At 36.2% G+C, this 26990-nt stretch overlaps 1 protein-coding gene across 2 annotated transcripts; it reads right to left on the bottom strand.

The window, feature by feature from the left end:
• Positions 1-262: 262 nt before the first annotated feature.
• Positions 263-25361, bottom strand: plb1 (phospholipase B1). Of its 2 annotated transcripts, none has more exons than XM_033987759.2 (43): positions 25134-25361; positions 22410-22462; positions 22266-22329; positions 21624-21687; positions 21507-21541; positions 20693-20756; positions 20551-20596; positions 20372-20437; positions 19754-19819; positions 19545-19600; positions 19352-19424; positions 18841-18930; positions 17963-18016; positions 16204-16275; positions 16024-16110; positions 15549-15609; positions 15395-15453; positions 14603-14676; positions 14479-14522; positions 13630-13738; positions 12665-12716; positions 12499-12579; positions 12352-12417; positions 12153-12253; positions 11341-11422; positions 11062-11166; positions 10404-10499; positions 10263-10334; positions 10100-10177; positions 9182-9242; positions 8355-8413; positions 8212-8279; positions 6993-7036; positions 6801-6903; positions 5945-5996; positions 5786-5866; positions 4390-4455; positions 4223-4317; positions 3881-3962; positions 3682-3786; positions 2811-2906; positions 1798-1872; positions 263-1227 (listed from the first exon to the last, which is right to left on the bottom strand). In XM_033987759.2, the coding sequence occupies exons 1-43, from the start codon at positions 25186-25188 to the stop codon at positions 979-981; spliced, it is 3261 nt and encodes a 1086-aa protein (XP_033843650.2). In that variant the 5' UTR covers positions 25189-25361; the 3' UTR covers positions 263-978. The 2 variants fall into 2 exon arrangements, with proteins under 2 accessions (XP_033843650.2, XP_055086955.1); XM_055230980.1 differs by having other exon boundaries at positions 269-1227; positions 16204-16269; positions 25134-25269.
• Between the last annotated feature and the right edge of the window lie 1629 nt (positions 25362-26990).

Below are 26990 nucleotides of genomic sequence, written 5' to 3' on the forward strand. Positions count from 1 at the left end.
TGCGGGGTACATACAGATCCTTTAATAAAGCTGTTTGTAGCATATGTGAAGAAAAAGTATTATGAAGGCAATTAATACAGAAACAAAATGATTGTTGGAACCTTTATCCTTTTACTCATTCTGCTCATTTTCATTCACAAGTTATATTATTTTATATTCATCTTAAATAAATGAAACAAAAATAAAAATTGAAAGTCTGATTTTGCACACTTCCATCCGTATAAAAAACAGTGAATGATTAAAATTTTCCACATTTATTAGTATTATATGTAATAGGTCACTGTGAGGTTGCATTATTGTTCTGTCTCTGAATGGAATAATAGACTTACATATGTTATTCTAGTCAGGCAATTCCAAAGTTCACTTAATGCATTATCTGTTTAACATTATAAATAAAACACAATTTAAAACATAATTAAAGGGCATTTTGTCTTCAATATACAAGGCAAATGCAACAAATTAAGTTAGTATAAGGAGTAGTCTATTATAAACTATACAGGCAAAATAATTATTCTGCCTGTAAAGTTTACCTGGCCCGCCAGAACCACATGCTCTGACAAAACCTTACAAAGATGAGTGGGTCTGGAACTGTCTCCTGTCTCCCCAATTCCAGAGGGCGTGATTGGCACATTAACCAATCAGAGAAATGCATGCTTCACTCATGTAAAAACAAAACATGGCGGCTGACAAGTAAAAACAGACAAAAAAAAGAGGACTGAGAAACAGCGGGATTTCTGCAGAATCAACAATTGAAGCGCCAACTGTTATTTATATCAGGGAAAAGAAGTTATATTTTGTTCTGAATTATATGAACATTTTCAGGAGGAGAGGTCTCTCACATTTGAGAGACACGGCTGTGGTCAAACTGTTAGGCAAGCATGTGGCATCAATATAAAGCTGTTAAACCAGCTGTTACTGCATAAGTGAACATATTACTTTGTAATACAATTAGTAATCTAGTACAACTGTTTACAGTCTTTAAAACATAGTTCCATTCATTTCCACGGTGGTGGTCTTTTTGTTCTTTTTGGCTCTGCAGGAGAAAAAGAGCCATGTGACAGCACAGCCTATCAGCAGGCCTGCAACAGCCAACACGGGAGACAACCACACGGGTACACTGTTCTCACATTCAGGGAGGATGGAGGGTGTGGTGGGGGGAGGGGTGGGAGGAGAGGTGGTGGTCTCAGGTGGCAGGCTGTTGAGTTTGGTGAAGATGTATGGATGATCCTGCAACAGAATCATATGCGCCAACCATGACAATAATATTGTACTGGCCCCATCTTAAAGGTCCTCTATTACACAAAATGGATTCTTGTGAGCTCTAAGCCATGTTATAATATTGTTACCTCATCAAAAACATACTCGGAGTTGTGTTTTATTTCATTCACACATGTTTGAGTAACCCTTTATTATTAGTCTGTCTGCATCTCCAAAGCTATGCTCCACCTTGTGATGTCATGTAGTGGTAGTTTTAGAGTTAACAGCTACCTTTTACCTTTAGTTCATTAGATACTGGCGATTCCAGTCAATTCAAATCATTCTAATGAAGGTGTATGGAGTTTAAAAACAAAGTAGAGCACTTCCTGTGTTACGACATGACATCACAAGCTGAAACAGAGAGTTTTCCGTTTGAGAGAAGAACTTTGCCTAAATATGGGATTGGTGTGTTAAACATCTGTGAATGAACCAAAACACAACTCTGGGTATATTTTTGATGAGTTAACAACATTATAACATAGATGAGAATATCTGAAGACCTGCCAAACAGCGCTGGCCCCACAGTGTCTTATGTTTTACCTTAGTGGGGCACTTTAAGTCATTTCTGGCATTTGAGAAATTGTTGAATGTCTGCTTCTTCCCCACTGGCTCCAGCTGAAATATAAACAGAGACAACATGGTAGTTAAAGGTTTCAGAGACACAAAGAGGGTATTTCCCAGTGAAGAGCATTGGAATGACAGTAACACAAAAATGTACAAACTCAACATAAAGAATGCATTTAGGGATTTGCCCATCACAAAACGCTCTGGGACCTTTAGTGTGAGGCCTTCATCTTGGTTTATCTCCTTTTAGCCTCTCTCTCTCTCTTCTCTTTTAATATAAACTTTATGATGATTATTTAGGTTTTTGACTGTTTGTCTGTATTGTGATTTTAGTGTCTTTCTTATTCTATAAAACACTTTGAATTACTTTGTGTACCAATTGTGTTGTACAAATAAACTTTCCCTGCCAACTGACTCTCAGTTTCTGTCTATTTCACATTTCTTTAAAGCCAAACAGAAACCCAATCTAAATCAGGTACTTTATTAACACTGTGTGGCTCTTGAAAATCTATTCCTTAGAATGCATATGTTAAGTGCATATACGGTATAGTATACAGTATATAAACGGACGTAGCCAACCTGCCAGCTGCCGCAGTGATCAGATAGGAAACTTCCATCGACTCTGGCTCCAATTCACTTTACACTGAAAAACTGTCACCCCTCTCGCTGTAACTGCTGCAGTGAGTCTCATCATTTGGTCTTAAAATGTTTGTATTACCCTGCTCTACATGATCCTGGCATTTTTATTTTTTATTGTGTCCATAATGTGTTTGTAATCAGAAACAGCTGGCTGTAATCAGATACATTTTCCATGTACAGGGTTGAAAAACAAAAAAAGTGAATTTAGTAATGCCTAATACCAATACGGATGTGTGTCTATTTTTGCTAACTTTAATAAACTGAAAACAGGTAAGTTACATTCCAGTTTTGGTAGGACAAAATGAGTAACCCTGCTGGTTTTGCTGTTCACTGTAGGCCTTCGTCCTTACCATGTTGTTCCATAGAGCGGTGGCCATGTTGGAATGTCCTCGCTCGCTAAAGTGGAAGCAGTCCTCAGAAAAGTATGTGGTATCGGGGCTGCCCTCCTGAAAGAAAGTCCAGAGCATGAGAGCATTGGAGCTGTCCAGTCGTATTCAAGTGACATTACAACATTCTACAATCTCTATAGTTTAAACTGATCTGGAGAGAGGTCAGAATTCTATGGTGGAGTTTGCTCTTTAACTGTCAGATTGCAGATGTTTTGACCTGGTCTATGGTTAACATCTCTGTGTTTACTGGCCCTGTTCCAACAAAAAACGGACACAAAGTTCAACGTCTTCTTGTCAGCACAAAAATACAAAAGTGAAACTATTTGATCACAACAGCTTCAGAAAGTGGTGCTTTTATTCAACCAAGACATGATTTGGAAGGACTATAATCCAAAGCTCAGACTGCATGCGGTGCAGCTCCAGCCCGTTGACTGTAAGTGTTCTGTATAATTAAAAGTACTGAGAGGAGCTCAGACTGCATGCCCTGCAGTCCGGTTGGTGCTCTGCCTTAATTCCCTTGAGATGCCGCATCCCGCAGCAGCCTTTTCCTAATAAAAGGCAGTGACCGCAACAGCAGAGCAGAATATCGCAGCAAAACCGGTCAGCCACAGGTGTCGCAGCTGGACCGGGTACAGTCTGAGTGAAGTATAGGACATAAGATAAATCAATCAATCCCCCCCAAAAATAAAAAAAATACAGTTTTGGGGATCATAAGTTTTGGATATTTCTTTCAAAAACACTAAATCCCACATATACGTTATATACATCTGAAAGTATGACATCAATAGACTTTTGGATGTGACCGTAACTTATTTGAATGCAAAGAGCTTACATCATTCAGAGGAACAATGGAGTTTTTGAAAAAAGGCTGAGCAACAACTGCAAAATCCTCCCTGCCATCATAGCGACCGCTGTACACCAGCTTCTCCGTCTCAACCTGAAGAACATAACACAAGACTTTAGTAACAGTCCTGACTCATTAAAGTCATGTCTGTGTTATGGAGTGAACCGTCTTTCTGTCTGTCACACACCTGGAGCTCCTGATTCACACGTTTGATTTCAGATAGTTCTGGAGAGTTTTCACCGGGAGCCAAGAAGCACGTGCACACATACCTGAGGAGACAAGGACATAAAAGAATCAGGGAAAAAACAAGTAGTGATTTAGTGGTTAGAGTACACACTGACACTAGAGTTAAAATGCTTTAAATCAAATGCATATCTAACAATTATAATTATAATAATGCATTACATTTATAGCATTTTAACTACAGTGTCAGTCTATGTTTACATTATTGTACAGTTACCTCTGATGTGAGTATAGTGTGATTTCTGTCTGACTGTTCACAATCAGATGTTTATTACTGTATGCTTACTGTTGCAACACGCTGCAGCCCAAACTGTCCCTCTTCACCATGCGAAGGCCCTCGATCTGAAGGATTTCCAACACATTGACCAGAAGTCTGGGCACCTGCACAGATGACAGCGCTGTACAACATGTGCCAGTGATACTAGAGCAAATGTCTGCAGTGTTTGGCCTCACCTCATTGTACAGAATGTCCAGGCTCTCCATCATGTGCCGACTATAGTTCTGAGGTGACAGTGTAGCCTGTGGAGTACAAATAAAAGAATCATTTATAATTTGGTACGAGTGCGCAGTAGTGTAAACACTGTAAGATATACTCCAACCATGAAAGCTCCTTGCTTTGTACTACATCTGTAATTAAATTTATTTCAATATCAGTTTAAAATCTAAAAATACATCTACAGCTTGGTTTGTGAAATGATTCTCATCATTCAGAAATGATAAGAGGTTCATCATAAATAATGCTTTCATAGGACAACAAAACAGAAATATGATGTGGTAGGGAGTTCCTTTACATTCCGGAGAGAGTATGCAAAATTTGTATTTAAAATGTCATTAACATTACCAATCAAATTTTGTTTTAACTGATCTTTCAATTATAATGCTTATTCTCAATTACAAAAAGTTGTTTATGTTATAATTTGGTATTTTGATTCTCAAGATGTTTATCCAATCAGAAAACAGAATGAGCTTCACATGAGTCTCACATTTGAGTTGTCAGTTTCAAAGCTGAAATCCAGTTGTTTTAAACCTAAAATGCCTCTCTCTGATCTGAATGGTCACTACCTAAACCCCAGCACCTGCAGTCAGTGCTAGTGAAGCCTCTGCAGCTCAGTGAGTGAAGGAAATGGAGGTTATGAGCCTTCACATGAGGCCTGTCCTTGAAAGCTCAGAACCTGAGAAAAACTTGCGTGTGTCCTCTATACGCGGGTTTCAGTTTCCTGTTTTATGCAACGTTTTAAGGAGTTTTTCCATTTAAAAGATATAATTGTTAATCGCTATGGCAACAGTCCTAATCATGCGTAATCCTAAAATCCATGAACATGCAGATTAAGGCACTGGCAAAACAGGTTCATTTGTGATTGTTGTTCTTAAACCAGCAAGACCCTATCGTTAAAAATCTATTTCAGCGTTTGACCATTGAAACCCACATGGTCCGTGTTACATTATTGTTGTGATTTTGTTGTGAATGAGTGGCTTGTATTATGCTCCTCACAGCACAAAGCCTGCGTCTGTAGTGGAGGAAGTGGGCTTTGAAGTGACAGAGCGCTCATTCACATTTCACTAGAACAATAAAACAAACAGAGCACGACTGTCCACAGAGCGGCCGGCTATAGGAGAGGGATATTATAACAACAACAACACTGCAGAGAGCTAGACATCCCACTCCTCATTATGGACTGTTATATAACTCACATATTCAACTTCTTATTGATTCAGAATTACACATCATCTTACAAACCGTAAGAGTGCAGGCAACATACAGTTCCCTTAAAGGTCCACTGTGTAACTTTTCTGGTGAGGAAATCATCCCTATGGACCCCAGCATGATGTCACTGCAGAGTATACTCACTCGGTCATTGCAGTATGAGCACAGGTCGTTGCCTCCGATGAACAGGGTAATCAGCTTCCAGTCATTCTGAAAGTCTACAGACTACGGGAAATACAACATCAGATATTTGTCAGCACCATTTTGATTTATGTTTTTATTTCAAAGTATTTTAAAACCTACAGGGTCAGTTTTCATATCGTCAATGAGGCGTCTCACTTGAGCTGGGATTCCCCTGTGTGAAAACAGACAGTTTATTAAAGTGCATATAACAGGGTTTCATGTTTTTCTAATCATGACTTGGTTTAGTCTGTGGTAAATGTTTATCATATTTTTACATGAGTTAAGTGGGGGGGGAAAAAAATTGAAGAATACAGGAGTTGTTGTGAGTTTTAAAATTAAATCTCTACCTGTCATCAACATCAAGCGTCCCATCAAATACGTAAAATAAAAGTGTTGTCATTCATTTTTATTAGTCTAATCATAACTATATGCAATTTAGACACGTTTTGGCACGTGTTTACAATATGGTTGCTAAGTAACAGTTTTGGCATTACCTCTGCATATGTCGTGTTAGCTTCTGTTGCTATGAACAGGCCTAAAATGCAATACTCTGGACTGTTTTATGTTCTATTTTATGGTGTTGAATTGAGATAAGGCTGGAAAGTGACAAATTAGATTTTTTTAAGTTACTTCTGCTAACATGTTAATTACCCCAAAACATTTTACTAACTCAACCTTAAAAAAAACATATTGTGCTTGTATCTGCTGTATAGTTTCCTAACAAACCCTAACCTTAACCATAACCTGTTTCTTAACTTAAAAATGTAACCCTGCTCCTTAAACGTCATCACTTCAATGATCAGAACATTCCTCCAGACCCCACATTCTTAACCATGTCATATCTGCTGCCCAAATAGTGAAAGTAAAATTATAAACTTCACTATAAATGGAAAAAAGTGAATAAGGAGTAGTCTAACCTGTCATACACACTTTACAGCCAAAATAGTGAGTTTAATATAACAGGTGAAATGCTTACGCTATTTTAGCTCCAGACACAGCCATGTTGAATTTGCTCTGCACTAGGTTCCCTTGTCCTGTGGACATGCCTTTCAGGTCAGGGTTGAACTTTCTTAGGATGTCTGAAACAATGGAACAATGTAACAAATTAGTGCAGCAACGGTGCCATCTAGTGGGAGCTTTGTGAATTTGAATATTTTAAAAAACATACTTGGTAATGTTGTGACTTTCTCCAGTGTTTGATCACCCCCAATGCTTGAGGAAAAACAACATTGTTTTAACACTTGGACATAGAATAGTGATTCATAAATAAATGCAATATATCACCACTATCAGGGCGAAAACAGGAGAGAGTCAAGGACGACACCACCTTAGACTCAGATCAGAGGCTGCACTAGCACTGATTCATGATTGGCTGCAGGTGCTGGGGTTTAGGTAGTGATGATTCAGATCAGAGAGAGGCATTTAGGTTTAAACCAACTGGATTTCAGCTTTGAAACTGGCTACTCAAAGGAGAGACTTATGTGAGGCTCGTTCTACTTTGGATAACTGTTTTGCAAAACAACAAATTATAACATAACATAAACTGTTACTTTTTTTAATTAATTTTTATTAATTTTTTTTAATAATTTTTATTTTTTATTTAATCAATTTTTATTTATTTTATTTTCTTGTTTGAACATGTTTACTTGGATGTGGGAATACAATTAAGTCAATATCTTACATACAGTTCCTAAGCCAGCTCTATGACAGAACTAAACCCGGACTAAACCAGGGCAATGCATGGACCAAACAAGGTCTGAAATAGGACTAAAACCAGACTAAACTAGATTAAAAAAACAGGACTTACTGCTAAACATGTGAAAACCTGGACTGAATTGGTTAGAAAAAGAACAAAATCCCAAACTGGAGAAAGCCAAATCAAGTCTAAACATACTGTAAATGAGGTCTAGCCCATAGACTGTATAAAGAACTGGACTGAGTGAGTGTGACTCACACCACTGTGTTAGAAAGAAATGGGCGCTTGACAACGCTGTTAATCAAACCTGTTGCTGACGCTAGTAGGAGCGAGCTTGGGGAAAAAAGGCACCTGATTTGTCTGTTATTAATATTCATATTTTGATTTAGGGACAAAATAGTGAAAGAAAAAACACCCAGATAGGGATGTAGAGCAAGTTATTACAAACATTTTAAGACCACAATGACGAGCCAGACAGCAGCAGTTACAGAGAGAGGGGTGACAATTTTTCAATGTAAAGTGAATTGGAGTCGATGGAAATGGAAGCGCGTCCATGATCAGTTCCTATTTGGAACGTGGCAGCTAGAAGGTTAGCTACGTCCATTCATATAAACAAGCAATGGTCTAGGCCAAAGGGGCACTAAAAGCTAAAATTTAAAAGATTCTGAATAAACAGCATTACATTTCTCACCTCCAAGATACCCCTTTGTATTCTGTCCTCAGCTGCATAAGGTTTTTTGCTTTGGCCCCAAATCCAGTCTGTAAAAATATCATGTAAAAACAGCTGTAATGTTGAAGATCTGTGTTTATCAGACCAAATAAAGGTGAACTTACTGTGATTGAGTCTCCCAGAGCACCTACTATCTTAATGTCAGCCGGGCGTAACCTGTGAACTATTAAAAAACAGGGTGATGGTTTATTAAGAGGCACTGATATTGTATCATTGTGAAATTTAGTTCTACATCCCCTGTGAATTTTTAAAAGACACTGTACCTGATTTTTACTGTCTTAAAAACAGAACTAGTTCATTTTAAACTGTTTGCAGTGGTCCAAAGTTATTCCTCACTTACGTTATGCATCCTAATTATTCACAGCTGTGTTTATCAGCCATTTTCACAGGTCTCAGCAACCATTGTGGATTTTTGCAGTGACAGTAAAGCTAACAACAACTAGTATGATACCACACACTTCCTAATTATCAGATGAAATGCTTCATTTTGATCTCAAGCTATTTGTACATTATCTGTACTGAAGCAAAACTAATTTAGCTGAAATACATGGGGCAAATTCAGGTACAAGGCGTTAAGTTTAAAGTTTTCATGTAATAAAGTAAAATTGCCCCTGTACAGATATAGTGTATGAGAAGTCTTGGGGTCAAAACAAGAGCGCTGCCTCCATGTAATTATAAAGCATATCATCTGTGAACCAGAAAGTAACCCTGGTATGTTGTTAGCATGCTAATTGTTGCTAGAATTAGCGTGACAGCAAACTCCACACCGGTCTCTTGAGAGTTGTAAAAAGCACTTATAAACTCAATGTGGTGAATAATGAGAATGCTCTGAATGCATAAGGTAAGTGAGGAAGAACTTTGGACGACTGCAAACTCTTAAAAATTAACTGTGTTAAGACAGTAAAAATCGGGTAAGTTATTGAGGACTTACCTGAGGTGGGCACAGATTGTGATGGGGCTGTGTCCACGCAGGAGAAATCACTACCCCAGTTCTAAAAAGAAGTATAGTTAAGGCAATTAGAACATTCTTATTTTCCACATTCCATATTTTGGGAGGCATGTAACATTAATATTTTTGTTTCATTGTTTAATGTTTATTTATGAGCGACAATGAACACATAAAAAAACATTGACCTACAGAAAAGAGTTAATATGTTTATGCCAGGTTGTAATTCAAAATTACTCATTCCTACCTGCAGTGCCTGTATGGGTTGATTTAAAAAATGCTGTACATGCCAATAAAACACAGTGTATAGGTGTTAAGTGACATTACCTTCCGTTCAGAATGATATACGAGTTCATTTTTCCCCTAAAACCTGGATCTAAGCCACCATGTCTTGCTAAAGCATTGTCTCACACTGCTGAGTACCCTTGCCTTGTTTTTATTTTTAAATTTTCCCCCTTTTTTTTTCCTATTATAGCCCATAACTATGATGATGATTGTTCTGTCAAAATGATCCCACAAAAACATTATTAAGTATGTAAAATATATTACTAACAACATTTTAGATTAAAATACTATTAATTTCCATTTTTCTTTTACATCTGAAATCATTCCCCGTACCCTTGGTTGGGAAACACTGTTCTGATCTACACAAGTTTTTAAACAAAAGTGCCACAAAACATTATTATTAAAATAAAGTAGGTACATAGTTACTTTAGAGGTTAGTTTTGAGAGTATAGAAGTAAATTAACCAAGTAAGTGTGATTATAATTTTCCTGATCAAGTAGTCCTAGTTGCAGGTACATGTAAATACATTTTGAAATCCTATATAATACAAGATTACCAGCTCCATCTGTGAGACTGATTTCCTTATTCAAGAATCTTAAAACAACTACGTGGACTTACTGTAATAGGAGGAGGAACGGGTGGCGGGCCGGAGAATGTATAGTTGCTGTTGAGAGCAGTTCTTAGGAATGGTGTGGTCTGAAACAAAACAATAAGATTAAGATAACAAAACAAACAAAAAAACATGGTCCACTTTTTGTAACATCAGTTCGCTTTTATCCACCTCAGAGGGACACTTCAGAGCGATTCCCTGGGTGAAGTCTTGGGTGTAAGTTTTGTTGCCGAGTGGCTCCAACTAAAGAAATTTATATTAATGTTAGTTTAAAGTTGTCAAAGGACTGAAGTGAATTGAAAAGTGCTGTACCATGTTGTTCCAGAGCGCGCGGGCCATCAGCGTGTGGGCTTTTTGGCTGAGGTGAAAACAGTCCGGGGTGAAGTAGGAGCGATCAGGCCGACCGTCCTTCAACAAAAAACAACAACATTTAGTATAATTAAACTTATACTGTAAATCCCACAATGCATTGAGTGCATATGACAAGTTAGGCTACGATTTTTTCCATGTTGGAGAAGTTTATAATATTACTTCCTGGTTGGACACGAACAGCAGATATGTCATACATAGAAGTACTTCCGCAGCTGTTACCTAGCAACTATAATGTTAAGAAGAGCTAAAGCTTGTCTAACTCACTCCTATGCATTGTAATCAGAGTCATAAATACTTAAACAAATGCACACGCGGTGCATCGTAGAACAGTCCGATCCACTGACCCATAGGTTGGCAGTGTGATTCCCGCAGAATCTGCAGATGATTACTGTTTGTGTCCTTGGGCAAGACACTTAACCCACCATTGTTTATTGCAATTCCTTCACTTTCTCTAATCCTAAAGTTGCTAACCTGCTGCATTCTAGGCTGTTCTTGGCTATTCAATAAACTGTTAAATCTCTTTATAGTAATCTTTTGCTAATTTAAATAGTGAGTGTTACGGTATGTGGTGCTAACATAGACTGTATATGGGTGGAACCTGGAGTTTGGGCAGGAACACCTCTCTGAAGAATGGCTGCAGTACCACAGTGAAGTTCTCATGTTTGTCGTAGTGTCCAGACTCTACCAGATCTCTCATGGCTTTCTACAGGTGCACAAACACAAGGAGGTATGTGACGAGAGAATACAAACCTGCTAAAAGCTCAATGGTCATCTGATGTTTATTTATTCAACCACTTTATTCCATCGGTGCTCATAGACATAAACGTGATCTACATGACATATAGACATCTAGGTATAAGGGTTGGCGTTACTGTACCTGATAGGCTCTGTTAAAATCTTTGACCTTCTGCAACTCTGCTGATCCCTCCTTTGGCTTCAGTATGCAAGGGCAAATCAAACTGGGAAAAGGACAGAAGTGTAAGTACATATGAGAAACAATACCATGTGTTTATTTACACTTTCAAAACATTATATCTACATGAGCTGAAACTGCTTAAGGTTTGGGTCATCACCTTGATTAGAGCAAGTATTTAATTTTAAGTCTTAGATTATTTGTATTATTTTGTATATTTGTATTTATGCTTCTAAAAATATCTTTTACTTTAAATGTCTAAAAAAAAAGAGTCAAGGTGCAATGTGTAAGTAAAAGGTAAAGTACAAAACAAGTCACCAGTCATCAGTATGTTTGACAGAAGCCAAGAGTTCAAAAGGTACATCATCTAGTCTAGCTGACTGTTGGTATAATTCTTTTAAGGCTGTGTTTTATTATAATTTTTTTTTGTTTTAGGCTGAGTTTTAGTCAAATCATTATTTTTAGTTTTGGTATTTACCTCTGACAAATTGTTTGTGATTGCTTGTACATGTACAGACGAGATCTTAGACGTTGAGTTTTTTTGTGGTCTGGTTTGGGGCTCTGGGATTGAAAAGTGGAACTTACATCTAGTGTCTGCTCTTTCATTCATTTATGTTTTGTTTGCATTATTCAAAGCAAATCTTAGAACTCTTAGACAACAAAAACAAGCATAAATTTAGTAATAGTCTTAGGCATTAAGATGTTTTTTTTTTAGTATCTATATCTACGCAAGTATTTTAGTAGACAAAATGAACAGAAGAGCTGATGATACTGACTTGACAAGCCAGGTGGGGCATCTCAGAGTACTGTCCATGTGCAGCTCTCTCAGAGGTACAATGTTTAAGAGCTCCACCAGGTTCACTATGGCCCGAGGCACCTGCACCCAACACAACAACACAAGTCTTACACCATGTACCAACCATATACGGTACCCTATGTACAGTGTTTAGGAGGGAATGCCAGAGGGATTCTTACTTCCTTGTGGAGGATGTCCAGAGCGGCTTTGATGCGGTTTATTACATTCTGGGGAGAGTAAATTACCTGTTGGAAATATAAGTAACTGATTAAACCAGCATTAATGAACTAATTCACCAAAACAGGAAGTACTACACAGTTACTCACAGAATCCATGCAAAAGTCACAAATGTCGTTTCCTCCCACAAACATCGTGATCACTTTCCAGTCATTGTGGAAATCGATTCTCTTGGATAAACAGGACACATGGTTGGAGTTGTAATTGTTTAATATTAATAATAAATGTGTAGAATATATATGAATATATATGTACCGGGTCAGTTTTCATCTTGTCCACCAGCACACGCACTTGTGCAACCATATTACTATAGAACAAACACAAAGTTCACATGACAGGTTTTCATGTTTTATAATAAAGACTTGGTTTGGTGGATTAGTACCTGTGGTAAATATGTGTCATAGTTTTACATCAGTTAAGTTTGTGGGGAAAAAAGTAGAAAAAAAAGTACAAAAGTTGTACTGAGTAGGCCTGTCACGATGATTACTATAACAACTTATTGTTCAATATATTAAAGTTGGAACAATATTTATAGTGTGTACTTTTTCTTTGCACTACTTGGAAATTTTGGGTTATTTTTTAGCTATATGATAAGATTTAAGCCATAAAAGGTTGAAATAATAACTTGTATGACTCATTACAAATGCAAAGTAACTAAAGACTAAGTGTTTCATTCTGCTCTTTATTGCAGCTCATGATTTTTCAACAATATTGTAGATTTAGAATAGTTTTGTGGTTTAAATTTGCTCTTGGGTTGCTGTGTCAGTGGCATAAATTAGTTTCAATAGTATCGTTTATCATCTATATTTACTTCAGCAATATATCAAACTTAAAAATTAGTTATCATGACTGGCCTAGGGCTGAGTTCTCAATCGGAATACCTCTCATCAACATGGAAAATCACATCCAAAATGTGGTTTTAACAATATGGAGGTTTTAGTCTAACCATAACTATTGTGTAATTTAGACAGGTTTTAGTTTTTGTTAACATTACAGTTGCTAGGTAACAGTCGAAGAATTACATCTGTCACATCTGCTACTCGTGTCCAACCAGGAAGAAGCATTATGAAGTCAAATCTTAGAAACTAAAATCTTATAAACCGACATGTTAATGGAGTACCTTTGTGTCATATGTATTTTAGTCACATTCATGAAGTTAAACTGTAAGAGGACCAAGACTATCACTATATATAAGTGTATAATGATGAATAAAGCCATACCCGCTTTTGGCCCCTGCTACGGCCTGGTTGAGAAAGGCTTCGGGCTTGTCCTGTGAGCCCTGCCCCACAGAGAAGCCAGTCACGTTGGGATTGAACTCCTTCAGGATGTCTGTTTGAAGAAGAATGATAAACGTATGTATGTGCACTAACACTAGGGATGGGATCAGATACAATTCACACAAGATGAGACACGCGAAAAAAGCTCAGTTCATAATTTTGACCTCACAATTTTTTATGTATTTTATTTTATAAAACAGCTTATTGATAGATGTAAAAACGGGGTATTTTGCTAACACGTAACATATTTAGATCACCATGTTACCTTTTATTCTTTTAAAAATGCTATATTAGCCGAAAACAATGTATTAACAAGTTTCAGTTTTGTTTTTGCCACTCTGAGTCTCACCTCCCTTTCCTCTCAATGCTAAGTCACTCCCCCTTCACAGCGCTATCATAACACAATCAGCGTGCATCCCACTAATGAAACTACTGCACATCACATCAGGTTTATCAAGTTGCTGTATACAGTTTTGTATTGTGTTTTGGTGTATTTATAGAGAATTGTCGTGTGGGAGCCTGGGTGATGTAAGCTTGTGGTTGGAGCATTGCACAGAATCTTACAGGTAACTCTAAGGAGGGTTTGAATAGGAGAGATTGCTAAAATAGTCCAACATGCATGGATGACATCTAAAACCTCTTCTTGTTTTTAATGACATGGTACAAAGTAATACCATAATACCCATCTTTAACTCACCAGCGCTTAATCTTTTTTACCCAATCAAAATGTAAAAAAAACAACAACTAAATCTCATGTGTGCATACTGTTATAAGAAAAGAAAAGCTACATACTGGGCAGGGTTGTGACTGTAGTAATGTTGCCATCTCCACCGATGCTAAAAGGAGACACAGAGGACACAGTTGGGACTCTGGGTTGAGTTAAGGTGAAGCGCACAAATGAGTGAAGTTTGCTTACCTCCACGACAGTCCCCTGTACTGTGTCATCACCCCCAGAAGGTTGTTGTCCTTTGCACCTACACCATTGGCAGCCTGGTCAAAATACAACCAGTACACTAGTGATGTGCTTTGTATCAAGTGAAAACCTGTATTCATGTAAAGATACAGTAACATGGCTAGAATACTCAATTATTCAAGTACGGCTGCCAAAAAGTAAAAGTCAAATGTACACATGAAAAATACTACTCATTTTAATGCAATTTTATACTGCACTTGATAAATCACTTGTATTGTGCTCAGTAATTCAATAAAATGTAACTAATTAAAATTAATGACAGAATTATAGCCAAACTTTAAGTAAGGTTTAAAATGTACTAAAAAAATTAGTACATTTACTCAAAGGATCTTCTCAGTTACTGTAACGTGATCAATTGTAATTGTTGGGTGAAGAACATTCTACAGGCCAATAATATTTAATACAGATATAATATAATATGGTAGTAGAGGTTTTTGTTGTAGTACAGTGAAATCAAGGGTCTAGTAATCAGCGGTGGATGAAGTACTCAGTTTTGTTTCTTAAGTAAGTACAGATACAGAGGTAAAAAGGTACTCAGTAAATGTAAAAGTATCACATAAAAAAATCTACTTAAGTAAAAGTATTTAAGTACCCATCTAAAAATGTACTTTAAGAGTAAAAAGTAAAAGTAACTGTTATTCATTTGTTAAATTGTTAAATGCAATGATACTGTACAGTAAAATGTACTAAAGTAAAGTACATTTTACAGTGGATACTAAGATAAGAGCCATTCACCGTCAGAGAGTCTCCAACAGCAGCGACCACTTTGATGTCTGCAGGTCTGACCTCATGCACTGGAGACACAGTCACAACAGTCGTGTGGTGAGAGCAAAAAGAATAAACATACAATAAACAAACATGTGTAACTATGGGCTCCATGCCCATTTACCTGAGGTGGGTGGAGAGGCAGAAGGACTGCGGTGTGTGCATGGAAGTTCAGTCCCATAATACTGAAGAAAATAAAAGTAAAACAGTAATAATCAAAGTTTCCTGTCTAATGAATACTAACTACGGGGTTAGTAAAATAAATAAATAAAACACAAACAAACACATAAATATATATAAAGTGAAAAAAAAACAACAAATAAACAAACATAAACATACAGTAAAAATAAATAAAACAATAAAGAGGCAAAACAACAAATAAATGAAATAAACAAAAAATATATAAAGGAAATAAGCAAACAATAAATTAACAAAATGAACAAAAAAAACTATAAATAAATGAAATAAACAAAAAATAAAATTAAATAAACAAACTATAAATACACAAAATAAACAAGTAATACATAACCAAATACACAAACAATAAATAAAAGAAAATAAAGAATAAATAAACACTCTAAAAAACTGTCTAAGCGTACCACATCCACGGCTGCAGGTGCTGTGCTGTGCGCCCTCTGCTCCTTCTCGGCAGGCGAGTTCATCTGTGTGCGTAGGTATGGCTGCTCCTACAGGGGGCGCGCAATACAGTCAAACTCAAACTACACAACATGATGGTATAATAACAACATTCTCTGTAGCCTGATAACAGCGTATCTCACCAGGGAAGGACAGGGGATTTGCATGAGCGAGCTGTCCATGACCTCTGACCTCTTTGTGTATGGAACCTGCAGCTAACACCACAGCAGTCAGCACAGTTATCAAACCATTATAGATAAAAAACAAACAAAAAAACACTGCGAATAGAGATGTTTTTAAGTGCATATGACAGGTAAGACTACTCATTTCACTAAAAAGAGTTAACATCATTAGAGTTAAGATTTTACAAAAAATGCCTAGTTTTTTTCTTTCTTGGTTTTTGATGTAAAATCAGAGGTGGGTAGAGTAGTCGACAATTTTACTCAAGTAATATTATTTTGAAGTAACAGTAATCTTACTTAAGTAGAAGTACAAAGTGGTGGTCCAAGAAATTTCTCAACAGTAAAAAAGTATTTGGGAAAATACAACTCAAGTAAGAGTAAAGAGGAACTGTCGAGATGTGCCATCTGATTTATAATTTTATGTTAATGTAATGTGAAGGACAAAACATTAAGTACCACATAAAATCTGGTATTTTCAAAGGATCAATACAAAAATGAGAAACTACATTATATCTGAAGGAGCACTGCAAGAAACACAAATGTTCAAATAATCTCATATTGCCGACATAAAGCTTTTGTCACTTGTAGACTTACTCACAGTGGGAAAAGAGTACTGTACTGTAACTTCAATAAAAATATTACTCAAGTAGGAGTAAAAGTATGCTGCTAAAAATATACTCAGGAAGTACAAATTCTTGAAATATTTACTCAATTATAAAAACATTAAAACCTTCTTGTGCCCTTTAAACAGAGATTCATAAATGATTTGTATTTTATTGCCTGATCATTTTGATTTAGGTTTACACAAGAGCTTATTTAAAAAAAAGCTTAATGGGAATTACATGACACCAGAGCAGTTGACAGTTGAAGTTATCCCTGTGGTATCTAATTAATCTTTACATCTCATATCTAATCTGCTCCTGATAAGACTCTACTATCGCACTTTTGCTTCAGTGTGACGGGCACGAAGGGTCATTTCCAATGTCCAATAAACTGTAAATCCCATGTTTACTTTTAGTGTTATGAGATATCCAGTAGTTTCTAGATGATGAAAAATTAGGATGGTTGCCATAGCGATTAACAGGTTAAAGGTCGTATATTACGCAGAATTTATTGTTTTGAGCTTTTAGTCGTGTTATAATGTTGTTACCTCATCAAAAACATACCTGGAGTTGTGTTTTGTTTCATTCACACATGTTTGAGTAATCCTTTATTATTAGTCTGTCTACATCTCCAAAGATCAAAATGCTATTTTCCATATTATGCTACCATGAAGCAGTGGTTTTCAAGTTAACAGCTACTTTTTACTTTTAGTGCAGTAGAGATTGGCAATTCCAGGCCAAATGATCCTCGTGAAGGTGTATGGAGTTTAAAAGCAGTGGAGCACTTCCTGTTTTACCACATGACATCACAAGTTGAGTGTTTTCTGTTTAAGAGAAAAACTCAGCCTAAATATGCAGGGTTTGTGTGTTAAACGTGTGTGAATGAAACAAAACACAACTCCAGGTCTGTGTTTAATGAGGAAACAACATTATAACATATATCAGAAAAGAGCCAAATATGAATATGAATGAATACACCACTATTAATTTTTTGTTGCAAACGTGCACTTAAAAATACAACAATAATTGAAATACTGTCCAAATTTAATTTTAAATGAGTTTGATGAGTTTGATTAAAAAATATGACTCTATAATACATACCATAAGCAAAGACTTACCATGTTAGTCCACAGCTGAACGACCATGTTGTTTACATCTGACACAGAATTGACCTGGAAAACACAGATACATTTTAAGTAACATTATGTAACTTTCTTGACGTGGCATGTCACGTGTATGATTGCATGAAAATACAAAGTCAAAACCATACTTCTATATATTCTCCATGGAGATAGATAAGTCATACTGTGGAATATTACAGCCAAAGCAACAACATATCCATGGAAACAAGCAGAACAGTCAAAATATCAAAAAGAGTCAGGTTTGTGGAGATGTGCTCAATGTGATGCTGAGGAAAAGGCTCGATACCAATTTCGATACCACACAGATAAAAAGAAAAAAAATATACTCAGACAATAGAATGTAATTTTCAGTACAAAATAATAACATTTCTTTAAGTTCCCATGTGGTTCTGTACTGGTGTTGATAAACTTCCACATTACTCTAAAGCTGTGCAAAAAATGTCAAATTTTCTCATGTTTATGGGATTTTTTCAGTATTGATACTTTTCAATACTGGTTTTAGTATTGATTAGTATCAGATTTTTGATACTTTTGTCAACTCTAGTGGAGATACAAGCTGCACACACTAAGAATGAAAGTTTTTCTAAGTTTTATAATGTAAAAAAACATCCACAATGGAAAAACTTTGTGTATATTATTTCAGTGTATTTTTTTTTTTTATAGAAAGTTACACAGCGGGGTTTTAAATTGTGATCAAAGATTTCTGTATTGTCATGCAGCTACATGTGATTGTTATTGCTTTGAACAGAATCAATAAAACTACAATTGAAAGTGTAATAAAAACATAAAACTGATTAAGTATCGCATTGTCATTGTAGTGTGCGCAGATATGTGGTGTTTACATGAGTACTTACAGACTCAGAGATGACTGGGACAGGCTGTAGGACCACACTGAAGTCATCACTGTGCCACTGTTTGTCCACCATCAGCGAGTCTAATGAGTCCTGGGTAAAGAAGGGGAAAAATACTGTGTTTTTATGTTTTTCTAATTATGACTTGGTTTGAAATATTGGCTAAATATTTATCATAGTTTTACAGCAGTTAAGTGGAAGTTTGTGGGGAAAAAAGTAAAAAATACAAACTATACAAGTAGCGGTGAATTATAATGGAATAGCTCTGCCATCAATACCCATGCCATATCTGCTGCCCATGTCCAGCCAGGAATTAAATTTATAAACCTCAATAATAATAATAATAATAATAATAATAATAATAATAATAATAATAATAATAATAATTAGGCAAGATTTTTACTAAACATATATATAAATTTAATGATGTTATGATGTTGAAGTCTAGCCTGACATATGCACTTAAAGAGTTTTCAGTTTAGTCAATAACAATTATTTCAAATTAACATTGTACCTGCAGTGTTTGGAGAAGTGAGGCCCGATGCAGCCGTTGGTTTATGTTCTCGTTCTGGAGGCATTCACAGGAGCTGAAAGTACGGATTATATTATTACAGGAAAGTTGTTGTTATCTATGCAATAAAGTGATAGTGAAAGTTGCTGGTTTGAACAGTTTATGAAAAAGTGATTTACTCTGTAGCAGAACCCACCTCTCCAGGTGATCAGGTCCACTCCACACCACCACATGGACCAAAGAGCGGTGCAGCTGTAAACAGAGAGGGTCTAATCATCAATATTTATAACAAATGTAACAGTATCAAAATCCAATATATGATAGTTGTCTTAGCTTTTTTCTAAACCTTAGGAGTTTACCATATACACCAGATTGTGCTGAGATTTTTGAAATTGCAGACATCACCTTGTTGTGCATGATCAGAAGAGTTTCCTCCACTTCTTGGACCAATGCAGTAACATCTTCAATAACCTGTACACCATACACCCAGGTAACACACCAGCCAAGCCATAAACATGACTGTATACACTACCAGTAAAACGCTTGGACACACTCTCTCATTCAATGTTTTTTTCTGTTTACTACTTAGTACAATGTACTGACATACTGACTGCATCAAATATGTGAACCTTAACATATGGAATTATGTAGTAAGAGTAGTAAATAAATATTTTTTTTTTTATATTTTAGGTTCAAATCCTCAAAGTATCCACCCTTTGCTTTGTCGACAGCTCTGCAAACCCTTGACCTTCTTTCAATGACCTTCAAGATGAAGTCTTCTGAAATGGTTTTCACTTCACAGCTGTGCTACATCAGGATCAAAAACTGCTAAGAGTGTGCACAGCAGTGATCAAAGCAGAGGGTAAAGGCTGTTTTGAAGAATCTAAAATATAAATAATGTTTAGAGCCATTTCACATTTTTTCTTGACTACATCCCATGTGTTTGCGGAATAAAACATGAAACATTACATGAAAAAGTGTCTCCAAAGTTTTTTATGAAATGACTGTGAGCAGACAACTTACATGTGGTGAACAGGGACACAGGGAACTGGCTGGAACAAACAGCAACCAAAGCTTCCACTGGCTGTCCTAGAAAACAAACATTATAGGTATAAGTAACAATAACCATTCCAGCAGGATGAATTCTCGCAGATTTCACAAATTCACAAACTCCATCTTGTATGTATGTATGCTATATTTACTTGTGCAAGGTATAGTGATATTTCTTCAACTTCAGCTTGGAGTGTCCTAAAAAACAAAACATATACTACCATACCATTTGTAACAGGGCAAAAGCTTTCATAATATTATTCCATACAAACATTTATAGACTATGAGATGTACCTTTGTTCTACAGAATTCTCCACATTTTGTGTGAGGACATCTGGGTTAAACATGGACAGCAGCTCTGTTTGAAACAGGAGTGTGCGGGTTAAAAACATTGTCATTCACACTTGGATGGTAGTGAGCAGAAGTGCTGACTAACGGTGTGTGTAATATCAGGGTCATTGCTCTGTCTTTACAGCCTGCGCCAGTCTTTGAGATAAGTCGACCAAACAGGACTGTATTGTTCTAATGCATTGTGACATAACACACAATGATAAGTGACATGTCTGCTATAGATGGTTTAAAGGTGATTTGTCACTTTTCTGAAAGAGGGTTTGACACCTGTTTATCTCCATGGATATGTCATTGCTTTGCTTGGCATATGTTTCATGCCACACTGAAAAGGTTTTAAATGTCATCAAAGCATGCCTCAGTAATTCAGCGATCTCCCATATTCAAACCCTCCTTACGGTTTGCAGTACGATCCTGTAAAATGCTCCGCTCACAAACTATGTCACCCATGCCCCTGCTCTGCCATTCCTCATAAATATACAGAAGCAGGATACGAAACAATACACTGCAACTTCACAAACCTGATGTGATGTGCAGTAGTTTCATTAGCAGGATGCACGCTGATTATGTAATAGCGCTCAGAAGGGGGGAGTCACTTAGCAAAAACAAAACTGAAACTTTTAATACGTTGTTTTTCGTGAATATAGCATTTTCAAAACAATACAATTTTAATGATGTGTTAGCAGTTAATACCCAACAGAAGTAAAATACCCCCTTTTTAAATATCTAGTATATGCTTGGTGACTGCAAACATATTTACCAGTTAGTCTGTTGACAACCCTGAATACTTCATTTCTGGAAAGAGAGAGAAAAATAAATAAATGTATAAGTGAATACTGCTAACATAATAACAGTACATATATTAGTGTATTTATACCTGTGTGAAGCTGGTACTCCCACAGCATACACAGAAGATATGTCAGCAGGTGAGAGAGAATGCACTGAACACAGAACAATCAGACATGAACATCAACACTACTTAGTATTACTAATTACAACTATTGTTTTAACATTAAAGTTGCACTATGTCACTTTTCTGCAGGAGGGTCTGCCTACTTCTTGTTTCCATAGAGATATTATTGCTTTGCTTGGAATATTACACAGCAAATGCTCTATCTCCGGTAACAGAATAAATGTAAGGTAGATGTGTATTAAGACACACACAGGTGGTGAATCCCCAAAAGAAAAAATTACATGGTGTGCCTTTAATGTAAATAAGGTCTCTCACAAAAATATATGACACGATTATTGTTATATTATCAATGTGTATGGTAGAGTCTTCAGAACCAAAACACCAAATTATAATATAAATGGATGAGACATTGTGTCCAATGTTTTTGTAATTAAGAATAAATCAGCATTAGAGCAGCAAGAGCTATCCTTGATTTGAACATGTTTAACTCATATCTAGGGACAGACGTGGTTCAAGTTTAGGAAATTTAAAATCTAAATCTTACATACAGTTCCACAATTTATATTTAACAAAATACTTCACATTAACATCAGGAGGCGCGCATACCTGACAGTGATGGGGCTAAGGCTGCAGGCATGGGAGGGCATAGCACTGACTGGTAGTAGTCTGTCTGCAAAACACAGTCAAACAGAGCACAGTTTATCAGCACTAAATACTGGACATAGAATGAAGCACAGTACACACAAATACCTCTGAGCTCTGGGTCAATCTCTCATGTGTATGATCACCAGAAAACACTCCTCCTGCAGGGAACAATAGAGCTGTAATAGTAATAACAATGGAACAAGCGGATAAACTGCTGGGTAAATCCTGGTAAATAAATTTGAATGAAAGTTTAGAGTTTAGGCCTGAACGATTAGGAAAAAATATCTACTTGTAATTTATCTTTTTTTTTTTTTATTAAATTTGCAATTTATGCTATTATAAAAGCATTCAGTTCAAAGTTCACAAAAACCCTGAAATCCGAACTGACAAACCAATATAAGAATCACATTGTGAAATATGTATATAGGGAGGGCATCTGACACATAAGAACAGGTTAGCAGTTTTAAGGCAAAATAAAAAAGGAGATTTTGTGTGAAATGACAGTAGTTGCAGCCTTTTGGAGTTGCCAGTTGTGTCCATTCAAATTGTAATTTTGTATAATTCTGTAATTAACTGCGATTAATCTTGCAGACTTAATATTTAGCAATCTCCAGTGGTTTAACATTAGGCTAAAATTCTATGATGTTTAATCAGTGTTGAAAAAACTACATTTTTACTTAAAAAAAAGTAGTAGAGCAAAAAATACTTGTAAAAGAAAAGTAAAACTACCACATGAAAAAATCTACTTAAGTAAATGTATTACAGTATTCATGTAAAATGTACTTAAAGAGTAAAAAGTAAACATTTTTTTGCAGCCTTTAGATCTAATAAAGCTTCAAATGTAGTGATTTTGATAAAGATTTGTGCTGAATTTTGAAACAGAAACAACTGAATCATTTTTATTTGTATATTTTAGTTTGCTCAAACTACGACCATGTTAAAAATAAATCCTCAGCCTTTTCAGCAGGTCTCAGACAATAATAAAAATACTTTCACTTTTCAGTCCAGTTCAAAACTGTAGTGAAGTAAAAAAGTACAGATACCTGCTTTCAAATGTAGTGAAGTAAAAGTAAAAAGTATCCACTTTAAAACTGACTTCAGTAAAGTACAGATACTTAAAATTTGTACTTAAGTATAGTACTTTACTACTTTTACTTTGTTACTTCCACCACTGTTGATGACACAAGTCTTTTATAAATTGGGATTTTGTGACCACTGCAGTACATCATGTAATATCACTCTATTTGTACTATTCTAGCATGTCTAAAACCAAACATACTGTACTTTAAAGGTGCACTGAGTAACCTTTCTGGTGAGAGGTCCAGCACCTGCTTGTCTCCATGGAAATGTTCCTGCTTTACCTTGAATTGTCCACAGTCTGGCATTAAACGTATCTATTTTGCATTTATTCAATTGTTCAAGTGTCTTTATTGCTAAAACGTACCCTAACCCTATTATGAGCGGGGTATCCTCTCCCCAGATCTGACCTGTAACTTGGCCTGCTCTCAATGGAGACAAGCAAGACAAGACCATCAGAAAAGTGACACAGTGCACATTTAAATCACAAAGACTGTATTTAGATAGACCTCTACAAACATGCTGTGAAATGCATGGGAGTCTTGTATAAGTATAAAATCTCCACTGCCAAGTGAATCTTAAATTTCAAAATACATCACCATTTATGCTTTAGAAAAATACAGATTTTTGTTGCACTTTGTAACTTTTGACCATCTGTTTATCACCATGGAGTCGAACGAGAATGTACCACAGTATGTCCCTAAATGATCCATCTTGCACTGATTACTGATACCTTAAAAAACATTAGCAGGGTCACCTCTCCACAGATCTGACCTGTATCTGTATCAGTTACCTGCCAAGGGATGAAAATTAGCATCTTTGCTGTAATCTGTCATATTTACACTGGAACTACAGATGTTTGGTAATAAGAGCTGTCCCTCTCATGTAAATAAATACAGGATTATGACATACAGTACTGGGAGATTCTACACAAACAAAAAGCATCTTCCCTCCTCCAGAAAAGTTACATATTGCCCCTTTAATATCTAAAATCCTAGGTAAGAGTACTTCAAAATAATATCACTCAAGTAGAAGTAGTGGTCAAAGAAATGACTCAGACAAGGAGTAAAAGTACGCTAATAGAAAAGTACTCTGAAAAGTACAATTTCTTAAGTACGTGTAACAGTTGTGGAAGGTAACGAAATACAAGTAGTAAAGTACTGTAATTAAGTACAATTTTTAGGTAACTGTACTTTACTTAAGTAAAATTTACAGTGTATATTTTGTACTTTTACTTCACTACATTTGAGAGCAGGTATCTACTTTCTACTCCACTACATTTTTTAATTAGACTGAAAAGTAAAAAGTACTTTTCATATGATTTGAGAGGTTATTTTTTAAGTTTTGGAATTTAAGCTTTGTCTTTGAGCAAAATAAATACACAAAATTCATTAAAAAAAATTGAAATTGATTTATATTGTTACTGTTGGCCAAAATATGTATATTATAATTTTGCCCAATATCATTCCATTTACACTTGAACAAATGAACAACTTAAAGTACATTTCTAAACGGGTACTTAAATACTTTTACTTAAGTAGATTCTTTCATGTGATACTTTTACTTAAGTGCCTTTTTGCTCTGTATCTGTACTTTTACTTAAATCACAAAACTGAGTACTTCATCTACCACTGCTGAGTACAACCCACCTCTGTCATCTACCCTCTTCCAGAAAAGTTACATACTGCCGCTTTAATACCTAAAATCCTGTTCTTTACTCACAAATGTTGAAAATTAACTTGTTTTTCTTACCTGCAGCACACAGAGACATGGCCAGCAGCAGGATAAGGGCAGCATTGGTGTTCATGATGTCCACTGAGACTATAGCACAGTGAGTCCTCTGTCCTCTGCGTCCTCTGAGTCCTCTGCGTCCTCTGAGTCCTCTGTGTCCCCTCACACAGAGCTCTCTGCTGTCTGCTGCCTGGAAAGAACACTGCACCTGAGCAAGGCGTGGAGCTCAAAGGAGGGCAAAGTTTTAAACACGATAAAAAAACCACACACATGGAAAATATAAAGCAGGATTCACGCTGAGTTTTTTATCAGATCTCATCAAACCAAACCGTGTAGATAACCTTAACGCCTGTAGGATGATGTCTCGTTGATCTATATCTCGAAATCTACAGATGAGTACTGCAGGGTTAGTGACATTTATGGTACAATAAAAGCGGTTACTTTAGTCCAAACACAAAGCTCTTTCTACAATAGTGAATATGATATCGTGTCTGTTTTTTTAAGACTAAGGTTGTCAAAAGCATCCAAAAATCAGATACTAATCGATACTGAAACTAGTATCGAAACTAGATACTCGTTTGTGCAGGTACAGATACTAAAAAAGTCACATTCAGAGGACAGAAATGAACCTTTCCTGAATGGCTTTAGATTGATCTTGAGCTGTATCAGAACAAGTATAAGACCACATAGACTAGTATTTTATGTATCTTTATTCATACAAGACCAAAAAAAAAACAACATTAAAAACAGGTGCAGGTGTGTGTATAAAAGATTGTTACCAGATTATTAAATTGCAATCGTGTCACCAACTTGCTGCTTTTCCCTCGAGTGTGTTTAATTTTTGTGAAGCAAAACAGCTAAAACCCACTTTCCAGTCTGAATTTTGGTGCGGCTCGTCCTTAGCCTTATGCAGTCATGTGACCTTGTATTAACTATTCTGGTATCAATGAGTAACGTGCATGTGAGGTATTCTGGCAGGTTTTGAAGTAGTCCCTTATAGATCCGTTTGGTGCTGTTCTTTTCTAATAGACAGTGATGGCCAACCCACTTGTTCATACAGAATACAGTGATGAGTTTGAAATCCATCACTTGTAAAAAGGGGCAGTGTGAAATAGTGGATCCAACGGTTTCAAAGTAGAGGCTGAAGTCTGCATGTACAACACATCCCCATAATTGAGTACGGAGAGGAAGGTTGCTTGCACTATTTATTTTCTATAATTTATTGGGATACAATATTTGTTTCAGTAATAAAATGATCATTTTGATTTTAAATTGTTACATAATAATAGGTTCTGAGGGATCTTACTGTCCTCCAGAACTTTGCCGGATTTCCGTGGCTCTCTATCAACGCTCTATACATCCATGGACCACTGTGGAACCTACCAGGACAACTGAGGGATTACACAGATATAAAACCGCATTGGAATATAAAAGAAAGTAATATTATTAATGTTGAAAAATCACATTCTATTGTCTAAAGGTGTTTTTAATATCATAGTATTGGGATCAGTACTGAGTATCAAGTCCATTCGAAATCAAGTTTGAAATTTTAGTATCGTGACAACACTACAACAGATACATTGTACTCTTGTTAAATGCTAAAAACCATGGAGATGATATTTATTTTGCCTGGAATGTTCCACAGTATGACATTAATGTTAATCTATCTATCTGTGTAATGCCTCAGTCGTCCAGGTAGGTTCAATAGTGGTCCATGGGCATATACTAGTCTATGTGTTCTTATTAGTATCTGATTTTCAATACTTTTGACAACCCTAATACAGAATACACCAGTCTGGACACCAGGCTAGACTTGAAGCTGTCTCTGGTCCTGCATAACCGTTATATAAGAAGTTACAACACGCGATAATTGTTACA

The sequence above is a fragment of the Periophthalmus magnuspinnatus genome, chromosome 22, assembly GCF_009829125.3.
Source record: "Periophthalmus magnuspinnatus isolate fPerMag1 chromosome 22, fPerMag1.2.pri, whole genome shotgun sequence".
NCBI classification, from domain to species: Eukaryota; Metazoa; Chordata; class Actinopteri; order Gobiiformes; family Gobiidae; genus Periophthalmus; species Periophthalmus magnuspinnatus.